This window comes from Elgaria multicarinata, chromosome 3 (genome assembly GCF_023053635.1).
Source record: "Elgaria multicarinata webbii isolate HBS135686 ecotype San Diego chromosome 3, rElgMul1.1.pri, whole genome shotgun sequence".
Taxonomy (NCBI): Eukaryota; Metazoa; Chordata; class Lepidosauria; order Squamata; family Anguidae; genus Elgaria; species Elgaria multicarinata.
In genome coordinates this window covers 154,512,580-154,535,031 of record NC_086173.1, presented here as the reverse complement: position 1 = coordinate 154,535,031, position 22,452 = coordinate 154,512,580, and the positions used below count along the sequence as shown (strand labels likewise).

Below are 22,452 nucleotides of genomic sequence, written 5' to 3'. Positions count from 1 at the left end.
GTTTGCCACTTTTCTGTGGAAAGGAAATACATACTTTGCATTTTACAGACATGTGTATAGTGTGTGTGAAAGATAAATTCCCTGCTAGCTTTTCATTGTGTTTTCTCATGAAGTGCATGGCTAGATGTTTTGCTGTCAGACAAAAAAACAGACAGGGAAGGGTGGGGTTGTTTGAGGGGTTTGGATTCAAATCCAGTCACTCTAGCCTGCCTCACAGGGTCGTCAGGAGTATCTCACATGGTAACCGTGAACTCGTTCTCCCACTATGGGTTGAGACCTTTTTATTCTCCCAGCATTTTAACAGTCTATAAATAAATTTTAACTTGGTGTTTTAAATTTGTAATTTTGCATTGCTGCTGTTTTTATCTGGTTGAGCATTTATATTGTATTTTATATTATGGTTTTATACTGTTGTTTTATACTTTGAATGTTTTTAATTTTTGTGAATAGAGCTCCGGCTATTGGGCGGTATAGAAATATAATAAATAAATAAATAAATAAAACGTAACAGTCCTTTAGCATTTTAAGAAAGCTATAAAGACTGATCTCTTCCGGCAGGCCTATCCAGTGGAATTTTAGGATGCTTTTAGTATGTTTTTTAGGAAGTTTTAACAATGTATACTATGTTTTAAACCAATATTGTATGTATTTCGCTACCTGGCCAGGTTTAAGGTTCTTGTACTTGCGCCTCCTGAAAACATCTTTATTCCAAGAAGCCTTTCTTTAACATGCAGCCTTGGATTTCTGTTTTTGCTTCTTTTAAATTTTGTTTTAACTGTTTTATTCTGTTTTTATTTTCATTTTACCTTGTACACCGCTCTGAAATTTTTCAATGGGGAGTGGTCTATAAATATTCTAAATAAATAAATAAATAAATAAATATTGTATACTTATTGTTGTTCCTCACCTCGATTAGGATGGCGGGGAACAATTATTATTGCACAGAGAAAATGGCAACATCAAAATAGGAGATATCAGCAGGCTTGGAGGAACTCCCACGATTTCCAGTACAAATAATTATTGGCGGGGGGGGGCACCCCAAAGCACTCGAAATAAGCATGTTCAGTGGGCACAGAATGTTGAGCGTCTCTTAGGAGAGAAGTAATGGAAGTCAGCATAATTTGAATTCTGAACAAAAGAACTCCACACTGCAACAATTTGTTGCAGATCCTACTTGTTAAAACCTAATCGTCCCGAGTACACTCCTCTGACCTTCCTGAAGGAAACATGGTATGATTATGTGTTGGAGAAATTAATGCAGAAAAGCCGGCTACGGTGGGAGACGATAAGCATTTTTCTTCTCTTTGCCAGATCTGCCTCTTTTCCACAGCAGCCCAGATTATTCAGAATTAAAACTACAGCAACACCGTTAATCCTCCTCCACAACTTTGAAACACGCTCCGTACATATTATTGCCCCTCTTCCCCCTTAAAACAGCCACCGGCGTCTTCCTGATTCGGAATCTAGTTCTGGGAAAGAGGAAGATGGACATCTGATTCCAAATGAGGGCAAGGAGAAGGGCACGAAAGCTTCACTGGCTGCAACTGAGCATAGTCAAGGTGGGACGCAGGCGTCTTCTGAGCATGCTCGGTGGAAAGGTTCGATCAGGGGTTTTTTGCTTTTGCGTTGCAGCCCTTTGCTTAACCCTAAAGCCATTAAGACGTGTATGCAATGGGATCCGCTGGGAAGCCAGGAGGGAAGAACCTGTAAACGCTTGGAATGGTTTCAAAGGCAAAATTTGCATTCCTCTGGGGCGATCTGAACCTGCTTCCCTGGGAGGTGGTTGTTGGGCCACCCTCTGCACAGCGTTTGGAGGCCTGGAATTGCCAGATTTTTGCCAAGGAGCCGGAATCGCTTGCCACCCAGCTCGGATCTCGGTAAGTGTGTTTTCTTTCTTGACTTTATACTTCCTCCTTATTTTAGAGGGGATTTTGAACTTCCTGGCCCACGCCATTACATGCAACATGTCATTTAAGTTGCAATCCTCTCCATGTTTGGAGGGGGGGGGAGCCCTACAATTCCCAGTATGCCCCAGCGTTAGATGGGCTTGCTGCAGAGCCCTCCCAGGCTTGCTGCAGAGATGCTGGGAGTTGTAGGATTTTTCATAGAATCATAGAATAGCAGAGTTGGAAGGGGCCTACAAGGCCATCGAGTCCAACCCCCTGCTCAATTTTTTTCTGTCTATACATCCATAGGACCACACGCTTATTTGGATACCTGTCATTCAGCAATCCCTGCAGCTCCAAAGATCTTAACTGCTGATTAATTTGAAGCTTTTTGGACTGAGGCAGGGGTGATAAAGGGAATAAGTCGTGGAAACGCCATGCACAAACAGCCTGCTAGGACATTTTCACACGCACAAAGCTGCAATTTAAGTTTAAAGGAAGCTCTCAAGGGCCCGGCCATATGCCTCCCAGTGTCTTGTCTAATTTATTCCACAGTTACTACACCAAACTAGAGAAGTGAAGGTCTTGGGAGAAGGGTGGAACAGAAAAATTGGGCCGGGGTGGGTCGGTGGGGAGAAAACGGGTGGTGGTGGTGATGGAAAGTAATGATTAAATTTGTAATTTTGCATTGCTGCTGTTTTTATCTGGTTGAGCTTTTATATTGTATTTTATATTATGGTTTTATACTGTTGTTTTATATTTGAATTGTCTTAAATTTGTAAACCGCCCAGAGAGCTCCAGCTATTGGGCAGTACAGAAATGCAATAACTAAATAACTAACTAAATAAAATAATGATTACCTTCCCCCCCCCCCCCCGCATGATTTTCCAGGGATTTCTTTTAAAATAGGGAGTGGGCTGTTTTGTTTTGTTTGTTTGTTTTGGATTTTTTTTGTTTTGTTCCCTCCACCCAGAGGGTTTCCAAGTCTTCACATCTCTTCATGCAGAACAGGGTCCAGAAACAACTGCCTTATGGCCAACATAAGGCTGCCAGACGGCCTTACGGGTATTTTTTTAAGGCAATTCAAAAGTCAGACCTTCAGCCCATCTAACTCAATGTTTCCTTCAGTGACTGGCGGTGTCTCTCCAGGGTTTTAGACACCAGTCTTTCCCAGACCTCTGTGGAGATGCTTGGGTTGAACCTGGGACCTTTGGCAATGTGAAAAAATGTAGTCTACTACTGGGCAATATATTCCATTATTATTATTTATTACATTTATATCCCACCTTTTTTCCTCCAAGGAACCCAAGGCGGCGTACAAAATCCTCCTCTTCATTTTATCCTCACAACAACAACCCTGTGAGGTAGGTTGGGCTGAGAGTCTGTGACAGGCCCAAAGTCACCCAGTGGGTTTACATGGCCAAGTGGGGACTAGAACTCGGATCTCCTGACTCCCAGTCCAACACCTTAGCCACTACACCACACTGGCTCTTACCAGTGTGGTAGGGTTGGAAGAAAGTAAACTTCCAGATTTTGGGGGACTTCAACTCCCAGCATTCCTGACCATTGGAGCTGCTGGCAAGGACTTCTGGGAATCAAAGTCCAAAAACACCTGGAAAGCTACTTTCTGCCCATCCCTGAATGAAGGTACAGGTGCATAGTTTTCTGGTTGCATTCTTGTCATCTGAGCCAGTAAGTCTTACACTGGAAAAGGGTTAACGGGAGAATCACATCTGTGGTTGCTAGGCAACCATACTATCTACTTTTGCAGTCTGCCTCAACCATGTCCCCTTCAGATGTGTTGGACTACAACTCCCAGCATGCATCAGCCAAGCAACCACACCTGCACAACTTTTTATTTATTCCCCTCACTCCAACCTTTTCTCTGGCTTAATCCTTATTATCATGCAGCTACTTTGTCAACTTGCCTTAATTTAAAGTGGTGAGGGTAAGGGAACAAGAGCCAGTGTGGTGTAGTGGCTAAAGTGTTGGACTGGGACTTGGGAGATCCGGGTTCTAGTTCACACTCGGCCATGGAAACCCACTGGGTGACTTTGGGTCAGTCACAGACTCTCAGCCCAACCCACCTCACAGGGTTGTTGTTGTGAGATAAAAATGGAGAGGAGGAGGATTATGTACGCCGCCTTGAGTTCCTTGGAGGAAAAAAAGGTGGGATATAAACGCAACAAATAAATAAATATGACTTCACCTACAGAGTGGTGGATGCGAACCCAGATTTAGAACCACTCTGACTGTACGATAGGATTGAAATGTCATATACATATATCTCTTTTCTCCCCCGCAGTTTGCGGCTTCACTTCTCCCATCGTTGCAACATCCTTTTGTGCTCTAAGTAGAAGACAAATGGCTGCAGCAGACCCAACTCAGGTAACGATGGGGAAAAGGAGGGTGGAAGGGCAAGGCTATGTATTACACTTCTCTAAGGTTGGCTCAATGTTGCAGAATGTGAAGGCCTGGGAAAGAGCCCAGAAAAAGGGGGTGGGTGGAAAAATTAGGGGGGGGGGACATTTTCCCCAGGCATTTTTGGAACATTTGCGGGGGAAAGATTTTGCCAAATTTTCCAAGTCCCCCCCCCATTCCACCCCCCATGCCTTCACATATGGGGGATGGGCTGAGCAATCTTACTCAGTGGGGTTGCCCATTGGGCTTACCAGGAGGTGGTGGACAATCAGCCATGGCTTCACAGGAGCATAGACCTACATGGATGGACTCATACGTTGTTGTTGTTGTTGTTGTTAATTGCATTTATATACCACCCTGTAACTGAAGCTCTCTGGGCGGTTTACAAAAGTTTTAAACACTAAACATTAAAAGCAAAAAAACAACAGTATCCTTCTAAAAACCGCGAAGTAATGTTTAAGGTGACCATATGGAAAGGAGGACAGGGCTCCTGTATCTTTAACAGTTGCTCAGAAAGGGGAATTTTAGCAGGTGTCTTTTTAATGCATGTAGCACCTGGTGAAATTCTCTCTTCATCACAATAGTTAAAGCTGCAGAAGCCCTGCCCTCTTTTGTATCTGGTCACTCTACAGCTTTAACTGTTGTGATGAAGAAGGAATTTCCCCAGGTGCTGCATGCATACAAATGACACCTGCTGAAATTTTCTTTTCTATGCAACTGTTAAGATACAGGAGCCCCGTCCTCCTTTCCATAGGGTCACCCTAACTAGTAGTGTTGCATTGTGGGGTAACTAAAATGGCAGCAGAGATAAATACAACCAAGCAATCACAGCATGCTGGACAAAATAGAGAGGTACACCAGTCCCAGCAGCAGCATGGCCTTTCTGTGCCTTTGAAAATTTTGTCCAAAGATGCTGTGTGCTGGTGCTGGGCCTATGCAGACCATAAGAACATAAGAGCCCTGCTGGATCAGACCAAAGGTCCATCTAGTCCAGCATTCTGTTCACCCAGTGGCCAACCAACTGCCCACGGGAAACCCACAAGCAGGCTGTTCACATGAAAGGTTCCTACATGTAAAGAAGGCTCTGATCTCTAGGAATCCTGAAAGCTGCCACAGAAATAGGGGAAAGTACCATAAAGGGCATGTTTAGCCTGGAGAAGAGAAGATTGAGGGGAGACATGATAGCACTCTTCAAATACTTAAAAGGTTGTCACACAGAGGAGGGCCAGGATCTCTTCTCGATCCTCCCAGAGTGCAGGACACGGAATAACGGGCTCAAGTTAAAGGAAGCCAGATTCCAGGTAGACATCAGGAAAAACTTCCTGACGGTTAGAGCAGTATGACAATGGAACCAGTGACCTAGGGAGGTTGTGGGCTCTCCCACACTAGAGTCATTCAAGAGGCAGCTGGACAAGCATCTGTCAGGGATGCTTTAGGGTGGATTCCTGCATTGAACAGGGGGTTGGACTCGATGGCCTTGTAGGCCCCTTCCAACTATGCTATTCTATGATTCTGTGAAAGGCCCAAACCATCTGTCACCATTGTTTCTTTGTGCTTATGTTTTCCCTCCTTTAGTAAGACTGCTGAATTCAAAGCAAAGGGTTCTCTTATGGAAATGTGTCTTCTGGGATTCTTCTAGATGGGGCTAATTGGGCAATTCTTTCTTCTTTCAGGAGCCAGTGACCTTTGAGGATGTGGCTGTGTATTTCACAGAATCTGAGTGGGCGCTGCTGGATCTGAGTCAAAGGGCTTTATACCAGGAGGTCATGCAGGAGAATTATAGGAATGTGGTTTCACTGGGTAAGGACCCCTTTCCTCTTTGGGCTCTCTTAGACCTCACTGCTCAGTCTAGAAGCGGCTGCCTGTGTCTTCTAAGGGAGAGCAGCCGCTTCCAAACTGAGAGATACTGCAGTTTCTAATGAAGCTGGAATTGCCACTGCTTCTGCCAGGGCTATGATCAGTGGTTCTCCTCCTCTGACGCTGGAAGAAATTTAGGATGCAAATGAAATAAACAGCAAAAAGAAACGCCTTTTATCCGCTCGCATAAACTGCAGCTGTAACTTTTTATCGGGGATCAATAAATGAAAACGACCCAACGTTTGGCACCTATGGGAAAGGTGAATTCCATGTCGGGGATACAAATCTGTGGAGACAGCACATTGGCATATTGTGTACAGTTCTGATTACTGTCTTCAAAAGCTGTAAATGGGGCAGAAAGGAGCAGCCAACCTGATCAAAGTCTTGTGGCAATTCTCCTACGAGGTAAAATTACAATGTGTGGGGTTACTTTTTGACCAAAACTAATGGGGATGAGAGAGGTACATAATGGCCATGGCTAGACGAGGGGGTTGGAGGACGATGATCTTGCGATTTTATGATTGCGAGATCGTTGCCCTTGTCTACACACAGCACATGATATTGCGGCCGCCATTTTGGATTTTTTGTTTTAAAGGGAAAGGAGTGCACGAGTGCTCAAATGCAATGGTGAGGTTGTGTGTTTTTTTTAAAAAAAAAAAAACCAAAAACACCTACCCCTACCCCTGATGGGCACAGAGCTCCTGAGGAATTCTGCCCCGTGTCCCGGCCCAGCCACACATTCCACAGTCTCGAGATCATCCTGAGACCGTGGAAAAAATGCAGCAGAAGTATAGGGCGATATCCCAGGCCAAGGGAGGGATCATTCCTCCCTGCTCTCGGGATCCCCTGTGCGTCATGTGGATTTACAGGGATGATCCCGGGGCCATCACCGGGATATTGCCTGGTCTAGCCATGGCCAATATTGTGAATGGTGTGAAAAAAGTGGAGAGAGAGAGAGAAGGCTTTCTCGCTTTTATAATACAAGAGCCTGGGTTGAGCAAATGAAGCTGAATGGTGAGCGATTCAGGACAGGCAAAAGGAACGACGTCTTCAGGCAGCTCATGAGTAGTATGGAATCTGCTACCACAGGATGTGGTGACGGCTACCAAGCTTTAAAAGGGGATTAGACAAATTCATGGAGCATAAGGCTATCAATGACTACTAGCCATGATGGTTGTATACTACCTCCAATATCCAAGGCAGTATATCTTTGAAGACTAGTTGCTGTGGAACATGAACAGGAGAGTGCTGTTGTGCTCATGTTCTGCTCATGATCCACCCAGAGGCATCTGGCTGGGTGCTGTGGGAACAAGATGCTGTACTAGATAGGCCTTTGGGTTGATGCAGCAGCACTTTTTGTATATTCTTATAACAGTCCCTATTTTCTGCTGCCTTTTCATACGTCTTGGAGATGTCTTATTTGTTAGTGTGAGTTGTTATAGTTTTGGTTTTTCAGGATTCAGGTGCGCGCACACCTTCCCCTATTATGATCTCTAGAAGTTGACACTCAAAGCGGGGACTGGGTGCACCTGGTCTCTAGAACATGTGCATGGTGCCACTGTGGAGAGAACAGCTCCCACCCCTTTGCTTCCCTGCAGGATAAGAACATAAGACGTGCCCTGCTGGATCAGACCAAGGGTCCATCTAGTCCAGCACTCTGTTCACACAGTGGCCGACCAGCCATTGGCCAGGGACCAACAAGCAGGACATGGCGCAACAGCACCCTCCTGCCCATGTTCTCCAGCAGCTGGTGCACACAGGCTTACTGCCTCGAATACTGGAGGTAGCACACAACCATCAGGACTAGTAGCCATTGATAGCTTTTGCCTCCAGGAATTTATCCAACTCCCTTTTAAAGCCATCCAGATTGTTGGCCATCACTACATCTTGTGGGTTCCATAGTTTAACTAGGCACTGTGTGAAGAAGTCCTTCCTTTTATCTGTCCTGAATCTCCCACCAATCAGCTTTGTGGGGATGACCCCTTTGGGTTCTAGTATTTTGAGAGAGGGAGAAAAATGTCTCCCTATCCACATTCTCCATGCTATGCATAATTTTGTACACCTCTATCATGTCTCCCTTTAGCCTCCGGAGTGCCGTACTTTTGCAAAATGCAATTGAGTAGAAGAGGGGACCGTCTTCTCCTTTGCCCCAGGCAGCAAAATATCTTGAGACCATCTTGCAGAGGAACAGGGAAGGAGGCTGGGGCAGACAGAGGATCCTTCATAAGCCAGCTGCCCTGGCCTCCTCCCCTCCCTGCTCACAGAACCACCAATAACCCAAGTTCTCTGAATGGTGTACAACACATTAAAAACTACATACCAACAATGAATAAAAAGTAGATGAATATGGTTATAATATGGTGTTCTAGTTAATTTCTGCTATTTTAGCTCAGGTCTGATTTTAGCCACTCTTCCTGAGATTAATTGCTCTTAAGAGCGAAATAGATTTTTAAAAATAAAAAATAAAAGCAAAGGCCAACCGTCCTTTATTACTTAGTTCTTTCCCTCTGTTCAGAATTTAAGAGGCATCACTCACATCCAGATTTTCCTGTTGCTTGGTTTGTTTAACAGGTTATGAGCAGGTGAAGGAGGAAGAGGAAAGCTCTCCGCTTGCAAAACCAAGAGAGATGACTTTGCAATGGAGCAAAGAGACAGCAACCAAGCATAGAAAGGAAGGAGAGAACTCCGGACCAAAGAGGAGACAAAAAATACACCATTGGAAGAAAGCCATTTTGGGGGAGGAAATTAACAAGCATCCTAGGGAGACGACAATGCGAGAGGGGAGTCACGGGGGTGGGATGCAAAAGGCATGTGCAGAAGAAGCAGAAAGCGATACACATTCAACAGCACAACACCTTAAGTGCTTTGCCTGTGGGAGAATCTGCAGTCACAATGCTGCCCTTATTGTCCACTTGAGATCTCACACTGGAGAGAAGCCATATGCGTGTCCTGATTGCGGGAAAAAGTTTGCTTGCAGGGGAAATCTTAATAGACATGAAAAGGTCCACTCAGGAGAAAAACCGTATGTATGTTCAGAGTGTGGGAGAAAGTTCCTCGTCAAAGAACATCTTACTAGTCATGAAAAGATCCATTTAGGAGAGAAGCCGTACGCATGTTCCGTTTGTGGGAAAACGTTCAGTTTCAAAGGAAATCTCAACAGACATGGAAAAATCCATTCGGGAGAAAAACCATTTACATGTTCAGGCTGTGGGAAAAAGTTCATTGACAAAGAACGTCTTACTAGACATGAAAAGATCCATTCCGGAGAAAAACCATTTATATGTTCAGACTGTGGGAAAAACTTCAGTTGCAAAGAAACCCTCAACAGACATGAGAAAAGGCATTCTGGAATGGAGAAATACACATGTTCAGATTGTGGGAAGAACTTCAACCAAAGAGGAAATCTTATTAGACATGAAAAGATCCATTCAGGAGAGAAGCTGTTTAAATGCTTATACTGTGGGAAATGCTTCAGAGAGAGAGAGTACCTTAATGTTCATGAGAGAATCCATACCGGAGAGAAACCCTATGAATGCCCAGATTGTGGGAAAAGCTTCAAATGTGCATCAAACTTTAGCAGGCATAAGAAAACTCACGGAGAAGAAACCCCGCATCAATGTTCATATTGCGGGGAAAAAATTGTGACTATTTCAGACCTTAAACTTCATGAGAGAATCCACACTGGTGAGTAAGCTTATCAGTGCATTGACTGTAAGAAACGCTTCCTTTGTAACTCCAGCCTGGCAAGTCATTGGAGAATCCACAAATGAAAGAAATCATATAAATGCAGTGGAATGTGGAAAATGTTTAAGGCACAGGTTCTCTTCGATTAAACGTCAGAGGATGCATAAATATAAATGCTCAAACAGTGGAAAAAGCTTCAGCCAAACCTCAGCCCTTGAATGACATAAAAGAATACACACAGTTGAAAAACCATTTTGATGCTCGTACTGAGGTAAAAGATTTTATCATTGGCCTGCATTGGTTATATAGGAGAGATGTCACAGAGGAAAGAAGCCCTATGAGTGTTTACCTTGTGGGAAAGGCTTTATAACAAAATCTAAACCAATTCAACATAAATCTATACAAGAGAAAAGGAAGGCAAAATGAACTTCTCTGAAAGATTAAGCCTTGCAGATGCTAATGCTGTGGGAAGGATTTCACGTAGAGATCATGCTTTATTCAGCATGAAAACTTCCACTGAGGAGAAAAATGTTTCAATTATTTTGAAGGCCAGGAAAGCTACTCCAATCATTTCCTGCCTTCTGAAACAACAGATGAGTCACCCAGAAGCATGGCTGGCCTGAGGCATTTTGCTAGTGCAAAAGTGAGGGAAAGAAGCACCACCAAACCAAGGAAAAAAGGGGAGAGTGAAGCTCTGGTGCTATAAATCTTTATTTTTTATTCTTAAATCAGTTCTTCAATGTACTCAACGCGTTTCGGACATTGTCCTTCGTCAGGAGCTACATATGAAATAAGTAAAACTGCCATGAACATAAAACAGTTCAAGATTGAACATGTAAAAGAAGTCTAACTGTTAATTAAATACGTAAAACATTTTGAAAATGAAACATTGAATAGTTTAAGATTAAACGATGGACAATACCCATATGAAATAGTGAATCACCTTTATACAAAACCTTAGCTGACATCCAACATTAGAAACAAAACATTTGCCCATTAGCCTGAAATCACAACAAATGAACTGACCTGAAGAAGGAAATGGAGGAGAAAAACACTAGACTGTAGTTTTGCAAGTCCAAGTAAAATACCCTATTTCTTTGATTCTAAGACTCACTTTCCCCCCCATATAAACATCACTAAAAATGGGGTGTGTCTTACAATCACAGGTGTGTCTTAGGTTTTTTTTGTTGGTGGTGGTACTGAAATTAGTGTGCGTCTTACAATCGATGGCGTCTTACAATCGAAGAAATACGGTAGTCCAAACAGTGAATGGCCACACAACTGAACATTCGCTGCCTCAGTTGGCTACCTCACTCTACCTAAAGATAGGGCCGGCCCTGCCCTGAAGTTTCACTATGAATGGACAGCTTCAGTCTTACCAAAGAATCCGCACAGGAGAGAAACCATATCTGAATTGTGCAAGAGGCTTTGACACAAGTCATGTATACACCAGAGAATTCACAGGAGAGAAGGAGGGCTTCCTGTCACAGAACCATCGAATCGTAGAGTTGGAAGGGGCCTATAAGGCCATGGAGTCCAACCCCCTGCTCAGTGCAGGAATCCACCTTAAAGCATACCTGACAGGTAGTTGTCCTGCTGCCTCTTGAAGGCCTCTAGTGTGGGAGAGCCCACCACCTCCCTAGGTAACTTCTTCCATTGTCGTACTGCTCTAACAGGAACTTTTTCCTGATGTCCAACCAGAATCTGGCTTCCTGACACTTAAGTCCATTATTCCGTGTCCTGCACTCTGGGAGGATCGAGAAGAGATCCTGGCCCTCCTCTGTGACAACCTTTTAAGTATTTGAAGAGTGCTATCATGTCTCCACTCAATCTTCTCTTCTCCAGGCTAAACATGCCCAGTTGTTGAAGGGCTAGCCTCTGTAAATATGAGTTAATCCACTTTGGGGGTGGCAGGAGATATCAATTTCAGTGTTCCAGATGTGGGAAGAGCTTCATTAAGGCAGCACATTTGACTGTTTATCAGAAAACCCACACACGACAAGGGGAAACGTTCGGAAAAGTGAAGCTTGGATTTCTGGGGATGTCACTGACAGGAATAGTAGTGTAGGACCCATCCTCCCAGATAGAACCATAGAATAGTAGAGTTGGAAGGGGCCTATAAGGTCATCAAGTCCAACCCCCTGCTCAGTATAGGAATCCACCTTTGCAAGCATTAATCTGCCATCAAATATCCAGGCAAGATAGCTGAAAGGACAGCACACTTTGGGAGCCTGTTAGTTCTTTTATTTAGAATTTTAAAGTTCCTGTGGGGCCTGTGTACCTCCTGTCCTCCAAGCGATTTCTTAGTGGGAAATGCAATAGGCACTGCCTGCTTAAGACTTCCCCTCGTTTGAATCCTTTTGTAACTGAACATCAATGACAATGTTAGTAAAAACTCTACTGTGTGATTTCTTTACAAGAGCTCTGACTGTTACCAAAAACATGAGTAAGAAATTAGGGGAAGTTATACACTGCTGTGGCTTCCTAAGTCTCCGGCTGCTGACAAAGATCCACCGTAGATGGTGGGCAGGGGGAAGTGATGTCACCCAGCTAAGATGGCATCCTAGCATGAGAGCGCCACACGGCGTGGTTGGAACGTCAACCTTCGCTATTATCTGCATCTGGAAAGTTCAAGAGTAAAGATTTCCGCTGTAGAGCAAGCATGGTTTAAAATCCTACCCTGATGAAACTAAAGACTAAAGTTTGGCAAAAGAACTTTTTCAGATTCCCTTTCACAACACTTCGCAAACTGGAATAGTGTGTGTGTGTGTGTGTGTGTGTGTGTGTGTGTGTGTGTGTGTGTGTGTGTGTGAGAAAGAGAGAGAGAGAGAGAGAGTGAATACACTGAGGAATATATAAAAGAAATATTCTGTGTGCATAGTGGTGTTTGAACATCATTATTTATTAACATCCTTATTTATTTATTACATTTATATCCCGCTTTTTTCTTCCTTAAGGAACGCAAGGCAATGTACATAATCCCCCTCTCTATTTTTATCCTCACAACAACCACCTTGTGAGGTAGGTTGGGCTGCGAGTCTGTGACTGACTTAAAGTCACCCAGTGAGCTTCCGTAGCTGAGTGGGGACTAGAACTCGGATCTCCCCACTCCCAGTCCAACACTCTAGCCCACTACTTCATACTGGCTCCCTTAATATTATTTATCAAATTCATGCATCACATTATTATTATTGCATTTATATGCCACCTTTTTTCCTCCAAGAAACCCAAGGCGTTGTCGTACATAATCCTCTCCATTTTATCCTCACAACAACAACCCTGTGAGGTAGGCTGGGCTGAGAGTCTGTGATTGGCCCAAAGTCACCCAGTGAGTTTCCATGGCCAAGTTGGGGCTAGAACCTGGATCACCCAACTCCCAGTCGAACACTTCAGCCACTACAACACACTGGCCCTATAGCCAAAGCTCCCAGCTGATACATTTCTAGACTTTTCTCAAAACCAGTCAAGGGTTTATTTCACGAAGAACAGGATCAGGATCTTTTGGGACAACAACAAATATGAAAACAATGCAGTGTTACAATGTAGGCATTAATAGCTCATTTGCTCTAAGAATCAACAGTTCCTGTTTCCCCAAAATATCTCATCTCTTTTCTTGCCTCCCAACTGCTCATTTTAGCTAATTTTGTGCATCCAATATCCGTGGAAACAAACGTCAAACTACATGGTTAGCAAGTGCAGAGTTCCAGCTTTCCCCCAACCTAATGCCCTCCCATGTATTGGAATGCAATTCCCATCACTCCCACCCAGCATACCCATGCTGGCTGGGGATGGTGGGGATTGCAGTCCCACATAACTATAGGGCATCAAGTTGGGGAAAATACTATGTTTTTATATAGAAAAACCAGGGCTGAGGAACTGTTTTCACCCCAAGCAATTCAGAGAAGCTCTCAGAAGCCACATTCTAGGGGTGGGTAGGCTGAAGACAAAGGGATGAGGAAAAAAGGGTGCCCCGCAAATACCGACATTGGTGGAGACGTAGAGATGATTGATTTTGCCAAGGAGTAGGGCCAGCCCCAGACATTTTGCTGCCTGAGGCAAAGAGCAAGAAGGTGCCCCCTTCCATTTCATGTACAAAAGCCAACTGGATGGGCAGTTGAATATTCAATGTTGGTGATGGGACAGCACCCTCCACACCATCTGAAGGCAACAGACTAGCTTAAGGGAGGCCATATCCTCCATAAAGTTGTCCAATCCCCTTTGAAAGCCATACAATTTTGTGGCAGTGAATTCCATAGTTTAAATAGGCAGTAGGCACTGTAATTTAAAGTAATCTAAGATGGTGGCCAGACTATTACCACATGATTGTGGGCTGGAACGTTTCCTCTTAAAGCTCCAACATATGGGGCTAATGTGGGGAAAGTGGGTAGGACCCTCTCTAAGAACCCAATGCAGTCTTCCAATGAAGTTGACTGGTGCTACATTCAGGACAGATAAAATGAAGTACTCCTTCACTGACTGCACATAATTAAACTGGAAATTCACTTCCACAAGAAGTCGTGATGGCCACCATTTTGGATGGCTTTAAAAGGGGGTTGGACAAAATCATGGAGATTGAGGTTATCAAGGGCTACTAGTCCTGATGGCTTTATACTACCTCTAGTATAGAGGCAGTAAGCCTATATTCACCAGTTGCTGGGGAACATGGGTTGGAGGGTGCTGTTGCCCATGTCCTGCTAGTTAAGTTTTCTGTAGGCAGCTGATTGGCTACTGTGTGAACAGAAAGCTGCACTAGATGGGCCCTTGGCGTGATCCAGCAGGGCTCTTATGTCCTTAGTAAACTTTTGTCTCCATGCTTTATTTCCCCCTTACCTGGTGCCCTCCAGATATTTTGGGTTACAGCTCTCATCACGCCTGCCTATTCTGATGGGAACTGTAATCCAAAACATCTCCCCACCACCAAGCTGAAGAAGACAAACATGCTTGTAAATTAAACCAGCAGGCAGCTGCTTATATAGGTTTTAGGAGGGTGGGGCGGTATCGGCTGGGCCTGGGCATGCGCCCGGGATGGTCACTCGAATGCGAGGCTTTTTAAAGACACGAGACTCGGAAGGGGCGGGGCTAAGTCCTTTTCACACGTGCTCCTGCTCGCTTGTTCCCGCAACGTGGGGATCTGCAGTAGCGAGTAGCTTTCGTGGTATTTACAGCTGATCGGCGATTCCCTGGTGCGTGATCTTCCCTCCTTTGGATCTGAAAGCGAAGAAAGGGGGCGCCTGTTGCAGCGCGCCTTGCTTTGAAACCAGCTAGGGGTGGAAGGTTAAGAAAGATGTGTTAATTTACTAATTATATACTTTGCTGTGGGGAGATCACGTTTGTCTATGGAGTGGGGCGGGGGGGCTGACAGGCGTTCTCCGTTTCAATGCCAACTGTATTAAGTTTAATGATGTTTTCTCCTGTTGTTTATTTTTCTTGTAATTTTAAACAAAAATATATTATTGCATTTTAATGTTTTGGGGTTGTATCCGTTGTTTGTCTTACTTAGGTCCCATTCGTTTGAAAGGGTCTACTCTATGTAGGGCTAACATTGGACCCAACCCTTTAGTATGAAAGGAGGGGTAAAAATAAACTCAGATCAATAATGCTGAAAAAATATGGGCTGATAATTGAATTGCTGGGAGTTTTGTTGGAAAACGCTGACTATGTGTGAATGCATCTTTTTTACTTTGTGTAATTCCAAGCTGGAGATAATCAAGAATTTCCCCCTAGGGCTGATGGGTTTTGTAGTCCAACAACATTTGGAGAGCCACACATCCCCCTCCCCTGAAGGGAATCTGTTGTTAGCAGGGTTGGGGGAAGGAAAAATGCATAATTTAAAATACAGCAGAAAAATGCATCATTTAAAATACAGCGGAAGAGGTTTTCCCACTGTTAAACTGACACACCTTTCAGAATAGAGAATATATGTTCAAACCATCTTTCCCACATCTCAACAGTTACTTTTTCTTCTCTTCAATTTTATTTATGGAGATACAGAGAAAAATTTGTAGGCAGGATTTTACTCATTTGCTCAGTTGTGAGTAAGTGTGACCCTGGTTTCCAGGTGTTCTGTGAAGTTAGTACAAATGCAATGAGATGGTTGCAAAGTCATTTGTTTAATTTTTCAAATGTTGTTTTATTGAATCTAATAAGCGACTGCAATTTCAACTTACTGAACTTTTAGTATTTAATTTTAAAAGACTGCTAATTTTTTTTAATTTTTTAAAAAGAAAACAGAAGATTACGTACTGGATTTTTGTTAAACTGTACTAGGCAAAGATAGTGGGAAAGCAGAGCACAATCTAGTACATTATTAAGCAGCAAAATATTACATCCTCTATTCGTGATAACTGAGGTAAAGTGTATAGACTCTATAAATAGGCTTTTTAAATAAATAAATAAATACAAAACAAAACCCTACTCACCTGAAAATCGCTAGCTGTAATTCTTCTGATTTCAATAGTGATATCAACTATTTCTGGCTCAGATTAAATGAAGAGTTTTGCTATGTGAGAATACATTTTGGGAAGGTTTTTTCTTCTTACATTAAGTATTTCATAGAATAGTAGAGTTGGTTTTTTTTTTTTTTTTTTTTTTTTTTTTTAAATTTTTATTCATTTTCAACACTATATAAACATAGATAAACATTTCCAAAATATAACTGAAACTAACACAATAAGAAAAAAAATACATCAAATATCTGCTGCATACATATTGAATAATTGTTGAGTACAAATATCAAAAACTATTACATATGCCTTATCACTCTACAACATCTTCATTCTTAACATAAATGTGCACCCCCCACCTCGGGATCATTCTTGAGTCCAAAATCTAATCATTTCTTCTGCTGGTGGTTTCCCACTTCCCTTAGTAAACACGAACACTAGGAACTGTTTCCAGATTCCTTCGAACTCATTTATTTTAGTTACGCCTTTTCTCCACTTAATATTACATGTCAGTTTATCATTAATGGCTATGTCCCATACTACTTTATACCATTCCTCAATAGAATATTCCCCTTGGATCTTCCAGTTCCTAGCTATCATCAATCGTGCTGCAACCAACAAACTCGATATCAGCTCTATAGTTCCTTTTCCACACTTTATATCTTCAAATAGTGACAGCAATGCTATTTTTGGTGTTTGTTCTATTTTCATTCCCACTATTTCTTCAATTTCTGAAAACACCATCTTCCATAATCTTTGTACATATTTGCATTGCCACCACATATGTAAATACGTTCCTTTTTCCCCACATCCTCTCCAACAATTTGCTGAATGTTGATCACTTATCTTATTCAATCTAACCGGGGTTAGGTACCACCTCCATAAAATTTTAAAATAATTCTCCTTTATTCTTACTGATAAACTTCTCAACACTCTTTGTTTCCATAGTCCCTCCCAGCTCTGTCGCCCTATTTGTATCTTCAAATCTGATTCCCAAATCATTTTCTCTGTATTCTCTCTAAACTCCTTCTCTAACAATATTTTATATATTTCACTCATTAATCCTTTTGAAACTATACTACTTCCTTTTCCTTTCTCCTTACTTACTACTAATTCTTCAAACCTCGTCATCTTTCTGCACATTCTATTATCTTTAATCCACTTTTTATTCCATTGCTCTAATTGACCATATTCTAGCCAAGATAGCTTCTTCTCCTTTAACAAATTTTCCATATCTTCTCTTGTTTTAATATCTCTTACCCAATCCTTTAATTTTATTTTATTTTTCTCTTTTAATATTTTACATAATCTACCCTTTAGATCCTCTGGGAAATTCTTTAACATTATTATCGGTGCTAAGGGAGAGTTGCTCGGAAGCAGCTTCCCTTTAAATTTACTCCAAATTTCCCATTGAGTCCTCAGGAGTGGATTATCTATACTTCCAACCCACTTTCTTCCTCCATCTTTAAAAAAAACATTCTCCAGATTCATCTCTACCTTACTTATAATTTTTTCTTCCATCCAATATAAATCTCCTACTCCCATAATTGCTTCTACAACATGTCTTAATCTATTTGCTACGTAGTATAATTTTATGTTTGGGAGACCCATTCCCCCCTTTTTTTGGCTTAGGTACCAATTATTTTTATTCACTCTTGCTCTCTTTTCTCCATTACAATATTTATTAATAATATTTTGCCAACTTTTTATCTCGGTTTCTGATATTTTTATAGGTAACATCCTAAATACAAAATTAATTTTAGCTAATATCTTCATTTTTATCAAAGCTATTCTCCCAAACCAAGATAAATTTAATCTTTTATATTTTTCCAATTTCTCTAGTACCTCCTTCTTTAACCTCGTTAAATTTTCCCTTTCTAAATTCTCTAGATTTTTTGTAATTTTAATTCCCAAATATTTAATCTCGTTCTTAACTTTCAATTCCATTCCCTTAACTTCCCAATCCTTTTCTTCCCTCTTAGTATAGTTAAACAACATCATCTCTGATTTAGACCAATTTATTTTTAACCCTGTAATTTCCTCAAATTCCCTCAACTGATATTTAATTCTTTCTAATTTTCTTAATGGATTCTTAATGGTCAATAAAGTATCATCCGCAAACATGTTTAGCTTTATTTCCCTTACCTCTCCAATTCCTTCTAATTCTTTATCCTCCCTTAGTGCCTTCGCCAAAACTTCCATAACCATTACAAAAAGGACCGGCGAGAGCGGACATCCTTGTCTTGTTCCTCTGGCTAGTCGTATCTTTTCAGTAAGTCCGTCATTTACCACCACTACCGCCGTATTTTGGGAATATAGCTGTTCTATTACATTTTTAAATTTATTTCCAAATCCCAATTTATCTATAATACTCTTTAGTGCCTGCCAGCTCACACAATCAAAAGCTTTAAAAATATCTAATGCCATAATACCTGCCTTAATATTTGCTTTTTTTATTACATTTATTATATTTAAAACTCTACCCACTAAATTATGCATATGTCTTCCTACCACAAACCCACATTGATCTGCTCCTATATATTCTGCCAAGAATTTATTTAATCGTTTGGCCATAATAGATGTAAAAATTTTAGCATCCTGATTTATTAAAGAAATAGGTCTATAAGAATCGGGATTAGTCAAATCTTTATCTGGTTTTGGGATCAGAATTATCACTGAATGTTCCCATGATTCAGGTATCTTCTCTCCTGATAATATCCTATTATAAAGTTCCATTAATTTTGGAACTAGACAATCTTTGAAGACCTTATAATATTCTGGACCCAAACCATCTGCTCCTGGTGATTTACCCACTTTTAACTTATCAATAACCTCTTCAACTTCTCTTTGAGTTATTACTGACTCCATTAACTCCTTATATTCTGATTTTATTTCCTTCTTTATAAACCTTCCAATATACTCCTCCACCTTTTCTTGTTGAATTTCTTTACCCTTGTACAATTCCTGATAAAATTCCTGAAAAATTTTTATTTTAGCTTTCATTGCATGACAATAATTCCCTCGGCTATCTTTCAACGTTTCTATCCCATTCCTCCCTTTTTCTTTTTGTGTGAGCTTGGCAAGCAACCTCGAGTTCTTATCACTATTTTCAAAATATTCCCTTTTCATATACATTAAATTCTTTTGAATCTCTTCTATATTTAAATTTTCTAATTGTTTCTTCTTAGCTTGTATTTCCACTAATTTATATTTATCTTTACTTCGCCAATATCTTTCCTCCAAGTTTTTAATTTCTATCTCTAACTTTTCCTGTTCTGCACGTTGTTGTCTTTTTAAACTACATGTTTCTCTAATACAGATTCCTCTTGCTACAGCCTTCATGGTGTCCCAAATGACTGACCCAGCTGTTCCTCCTTTTTCATTAATTTCCCATGACTCCGACAGTTCCTTCCGAATTTTATCTACTATTTTATTGTATTTCAATATCTTTGTGTTCAACTTCCATCTATATGCCTCTTTATAATCTTTCTTAACTGTAAATTCTAAACTTAACAAGGCATGATCAGTTACTTTTATTACCCCCATTTCCATTTTACAAATCCTCGTTGCAAAGTCTTTTGAAACAAATATATGATCTATCCTGGAGTATGTATGATGAACTGGGGAAAAATATGAGAATCCAGGCCTATTCCCGTTAAGTAAGCGCCACGAATCTAAATAATCATTTTCTTTTATTAATTTATTCAATATAGTCATATTGTTTCTCTTTTCAACATTAGTGGGATTTGACCTGTCTCTTTTATTATCCATAACCATATTAAAATCCCCCGCTAATATAACATACCCCTCCTTAAATTCTTCTATTTCTTTAAACAACTTTATAAAAAACTCTCTATGCCTCTCATTTGGGGCATAAACATTAATCAAAGTATAGACCTTTCCCTCAATTTTACCTTTTAACATAAGATATCTACCCTTATCATCCTTTTTTACCTCTTCTAATGTAAACCCACTTTTTTTTGAAATCAAAGTGGCCACTCCATTTTTTTTTGATGTCCCTAATGACTTTTCATAATAGGCTAGCCACTTTAATTTTATCATATTCGAATTCTCGGAGCCTTGGTGTGTCTCTTGGATCATTATAATATCTGATCCCTCTTTATTAAGCACTTGTTCTATTCTCTTCCTTTTCACGACTGCCCCTAAACCTTTAACATTGAGTGTTGATACCTTTATCTTTTTATCCATAATCACCCTTTTGAAATCTCTTCCGATCCCTTGTGCTCAGCAGTTCAAACTTGCTTACATAAAAACACAAACTCCATACATAAAACCCCCACCCTCCTACCCCAATCCCTCCTCCCCTACCTTCCCCCCCTCCCCACCCCCCCACTCTAATCCCCCCCCCATATCCCCGTGAGTCTAGTACTCCAGCCATCTACTTTAAAGGGGGAGGGGGGAGGCAGTGCTGTGCCTGGCCGGCAGATTTCTATATTAGCATTTTTATTTGCAATTATCTCCAAACATAATTAACAATTCTCTTACTCTCCAGATGTCCCAGCCTCATTCCCTCCCCCACCCACTCCAGCCCCATCTGCTTCCCCATCCAGACCCAGCCTCTTCAGCAAATCTTTACCTTGATCCAATGAGGTTACTCTGTGTTCCCTCCTCCCATATGTAAATCTTAAAAAAAACCGGGTAACCCCATGCATAAGGAATTTCATTCTTCATTAATGTTTCCATTATTAGTTTAAGACTACTTCTCCAATTTAATGTACGTTGAGAAAGATCATTGTAAATTTACACTGGTTTGCCTTTATATTATATCTGATTCTTAAATCTCAATTCTTTCATAATTTGCTCTTTTTTATAATAATTACCAAATTTCACCAAAATATCTCTTGCCCCTTTGTGGTTTTGCCCCCCCACACGATGGACTCGATCCGGATCCAATCCGTCTATTGATATATCGGCATCAGCTCCTTGAACCAGTTCACGATGATTTCTCTAAGATCTTCTCCCTGCGACTCCTTTAGCTGCTTTATTCAAAAAGTAGATCTACTAGATTAATCTTCCGAGGCAATCGATCACAGTACCAATTCTTTAAATTGTATATTAGTTGATTTCTCAAAAGCCTCTTATTCCTTCTGGTCCAAGTCCGCTTTAGCCTCTATCTTTTTGATCTTATCCGAATTTTCCACCTTTTTTATCCGCTAAATACACAATTAATGTCTAAATTCACTCATATGCTGATCCATTTTTTTTAAAATATAACAATGTTATTTTCAGCTATAATGGGCCTGATCTCCAACAACGAGGGAGGGTTACTACCACTTTCTCCTCCTTCAGTCATATTTTTTCTTTATTTGGTATTGTATCCAAAGGGACTGGGTCTTTATCTTCCTCCTCTTGCTCAACTCCAGGGGCTGTCCTTTCCAGGAGGGAGAGGCATGCCGAATTATGATTTGAAAGTTCCTTTTTTTTTTATAATTTGAAGGTTTCTTATTTTTTTTTTTCTTCTTTTTTCCTTTTTTCTTTTTTTTTTTCTTTTTCTTTTTTTGTATATTAAGCTTTGCCCAACTTTTGATCTTTCTTTTAATGTTAGGCATGGGACTCTTCTGGGTAGGGCATAAATCTTAGAGTGTAACTCGCTTCCTTAGCAACTTATGCTGGCTTCTCTGTTATATATCAAACACTTTTTCTTTCTTCATGAGGGGGGGGAATATCCAGTTCACAACAGCATTCACTAGAGGGGATCAGTTTAATCATTCGCAGCCTCTCAGCTTCCCACATCTCCCTCACCGAATGCCGAATGCAGCTTCTTCCACCTTCTCTCCCCCCCTTCTCACCACGCCAATAAATCCAATCAACAACTTCCACCTTACAAAGCCAGCATTTCAATCTTTCCCATGTGAGATAAGAATGACAGGTTATAACACAAATCAATGTCCAGCAAGCATAAATTCCTTCTTTTTAAACTGCGTCAGTGTTACTTTCGGTTTCGATCGTGTTGCCGTTTATACAGACATTGTATTAAATATCAATCATCTCACCTCCCTTCTTCAAATCTCTCAGCTTTTCCAGCTCCTGTGACTTTTATAATCATTTTCTGTCGTTTGCTCAAAGATTTATGCCCATTAGAAGAGAGATAATTGCTTTTTCCGGCAAACGCCGCTTAGAGCCTCAGAAGAAACCCGCCA

General features: G+C 41.2%; 1 protein-coding gene across 1 annotated transcript; it reads left to right on the top strand.

Moving 5' to 3' along the window:
• Positions 1–1,618: 1,618 nt before the first annotated feature.
• On the top strand, positions 1,619–9,903 carry LOC134396101 (gastrula zinc finger protein XlCGF52.1-like). Its single transcript, XM_063122457.1, has 4 exons — positions 1,619–1,877; positions 4,192–4,274; positions 5,981–6,107; positions 8,736–9,903. The coding sequence occupies exons 2-4, from the start codon at positions 4,251–4,253 to the stop codon at positions 9,854–9,856; spliced, it is 1,272 nt and encodes a 423-aa protein (XP_062978527.1). The 5' UTR covers positions 1,619–1,877; positions 4,192–4,250; the 3' UTR covers positions 9,857–9,903.
• Positions 9,904–22,452: the final 12,549 nt, after the last annotated feature.

Bases quoted from the DNA above. Each gene is read 5' to 3' on its own strand.
- LOC134396101 (XM_063122457.1), top strand. From the start codon at position 4,251: ATGGCTGCAGCAGACCCAACTCAG. The intron at 4,275-5,980 runs GTAACGATGGGG...TTCTTCTTTCAG, and splicing joins CTGCAGCAGACCCAACTCAG to GAGCCAGTGACCTTTGAGGA. The intron at 6,108-8,735 runs GTAAGGACCCCT...TTTGTTTAACAG, and splicing joins TAGGAATGTGGTTTCACTGG to GTTATGAGCAGGTGAAGGAG.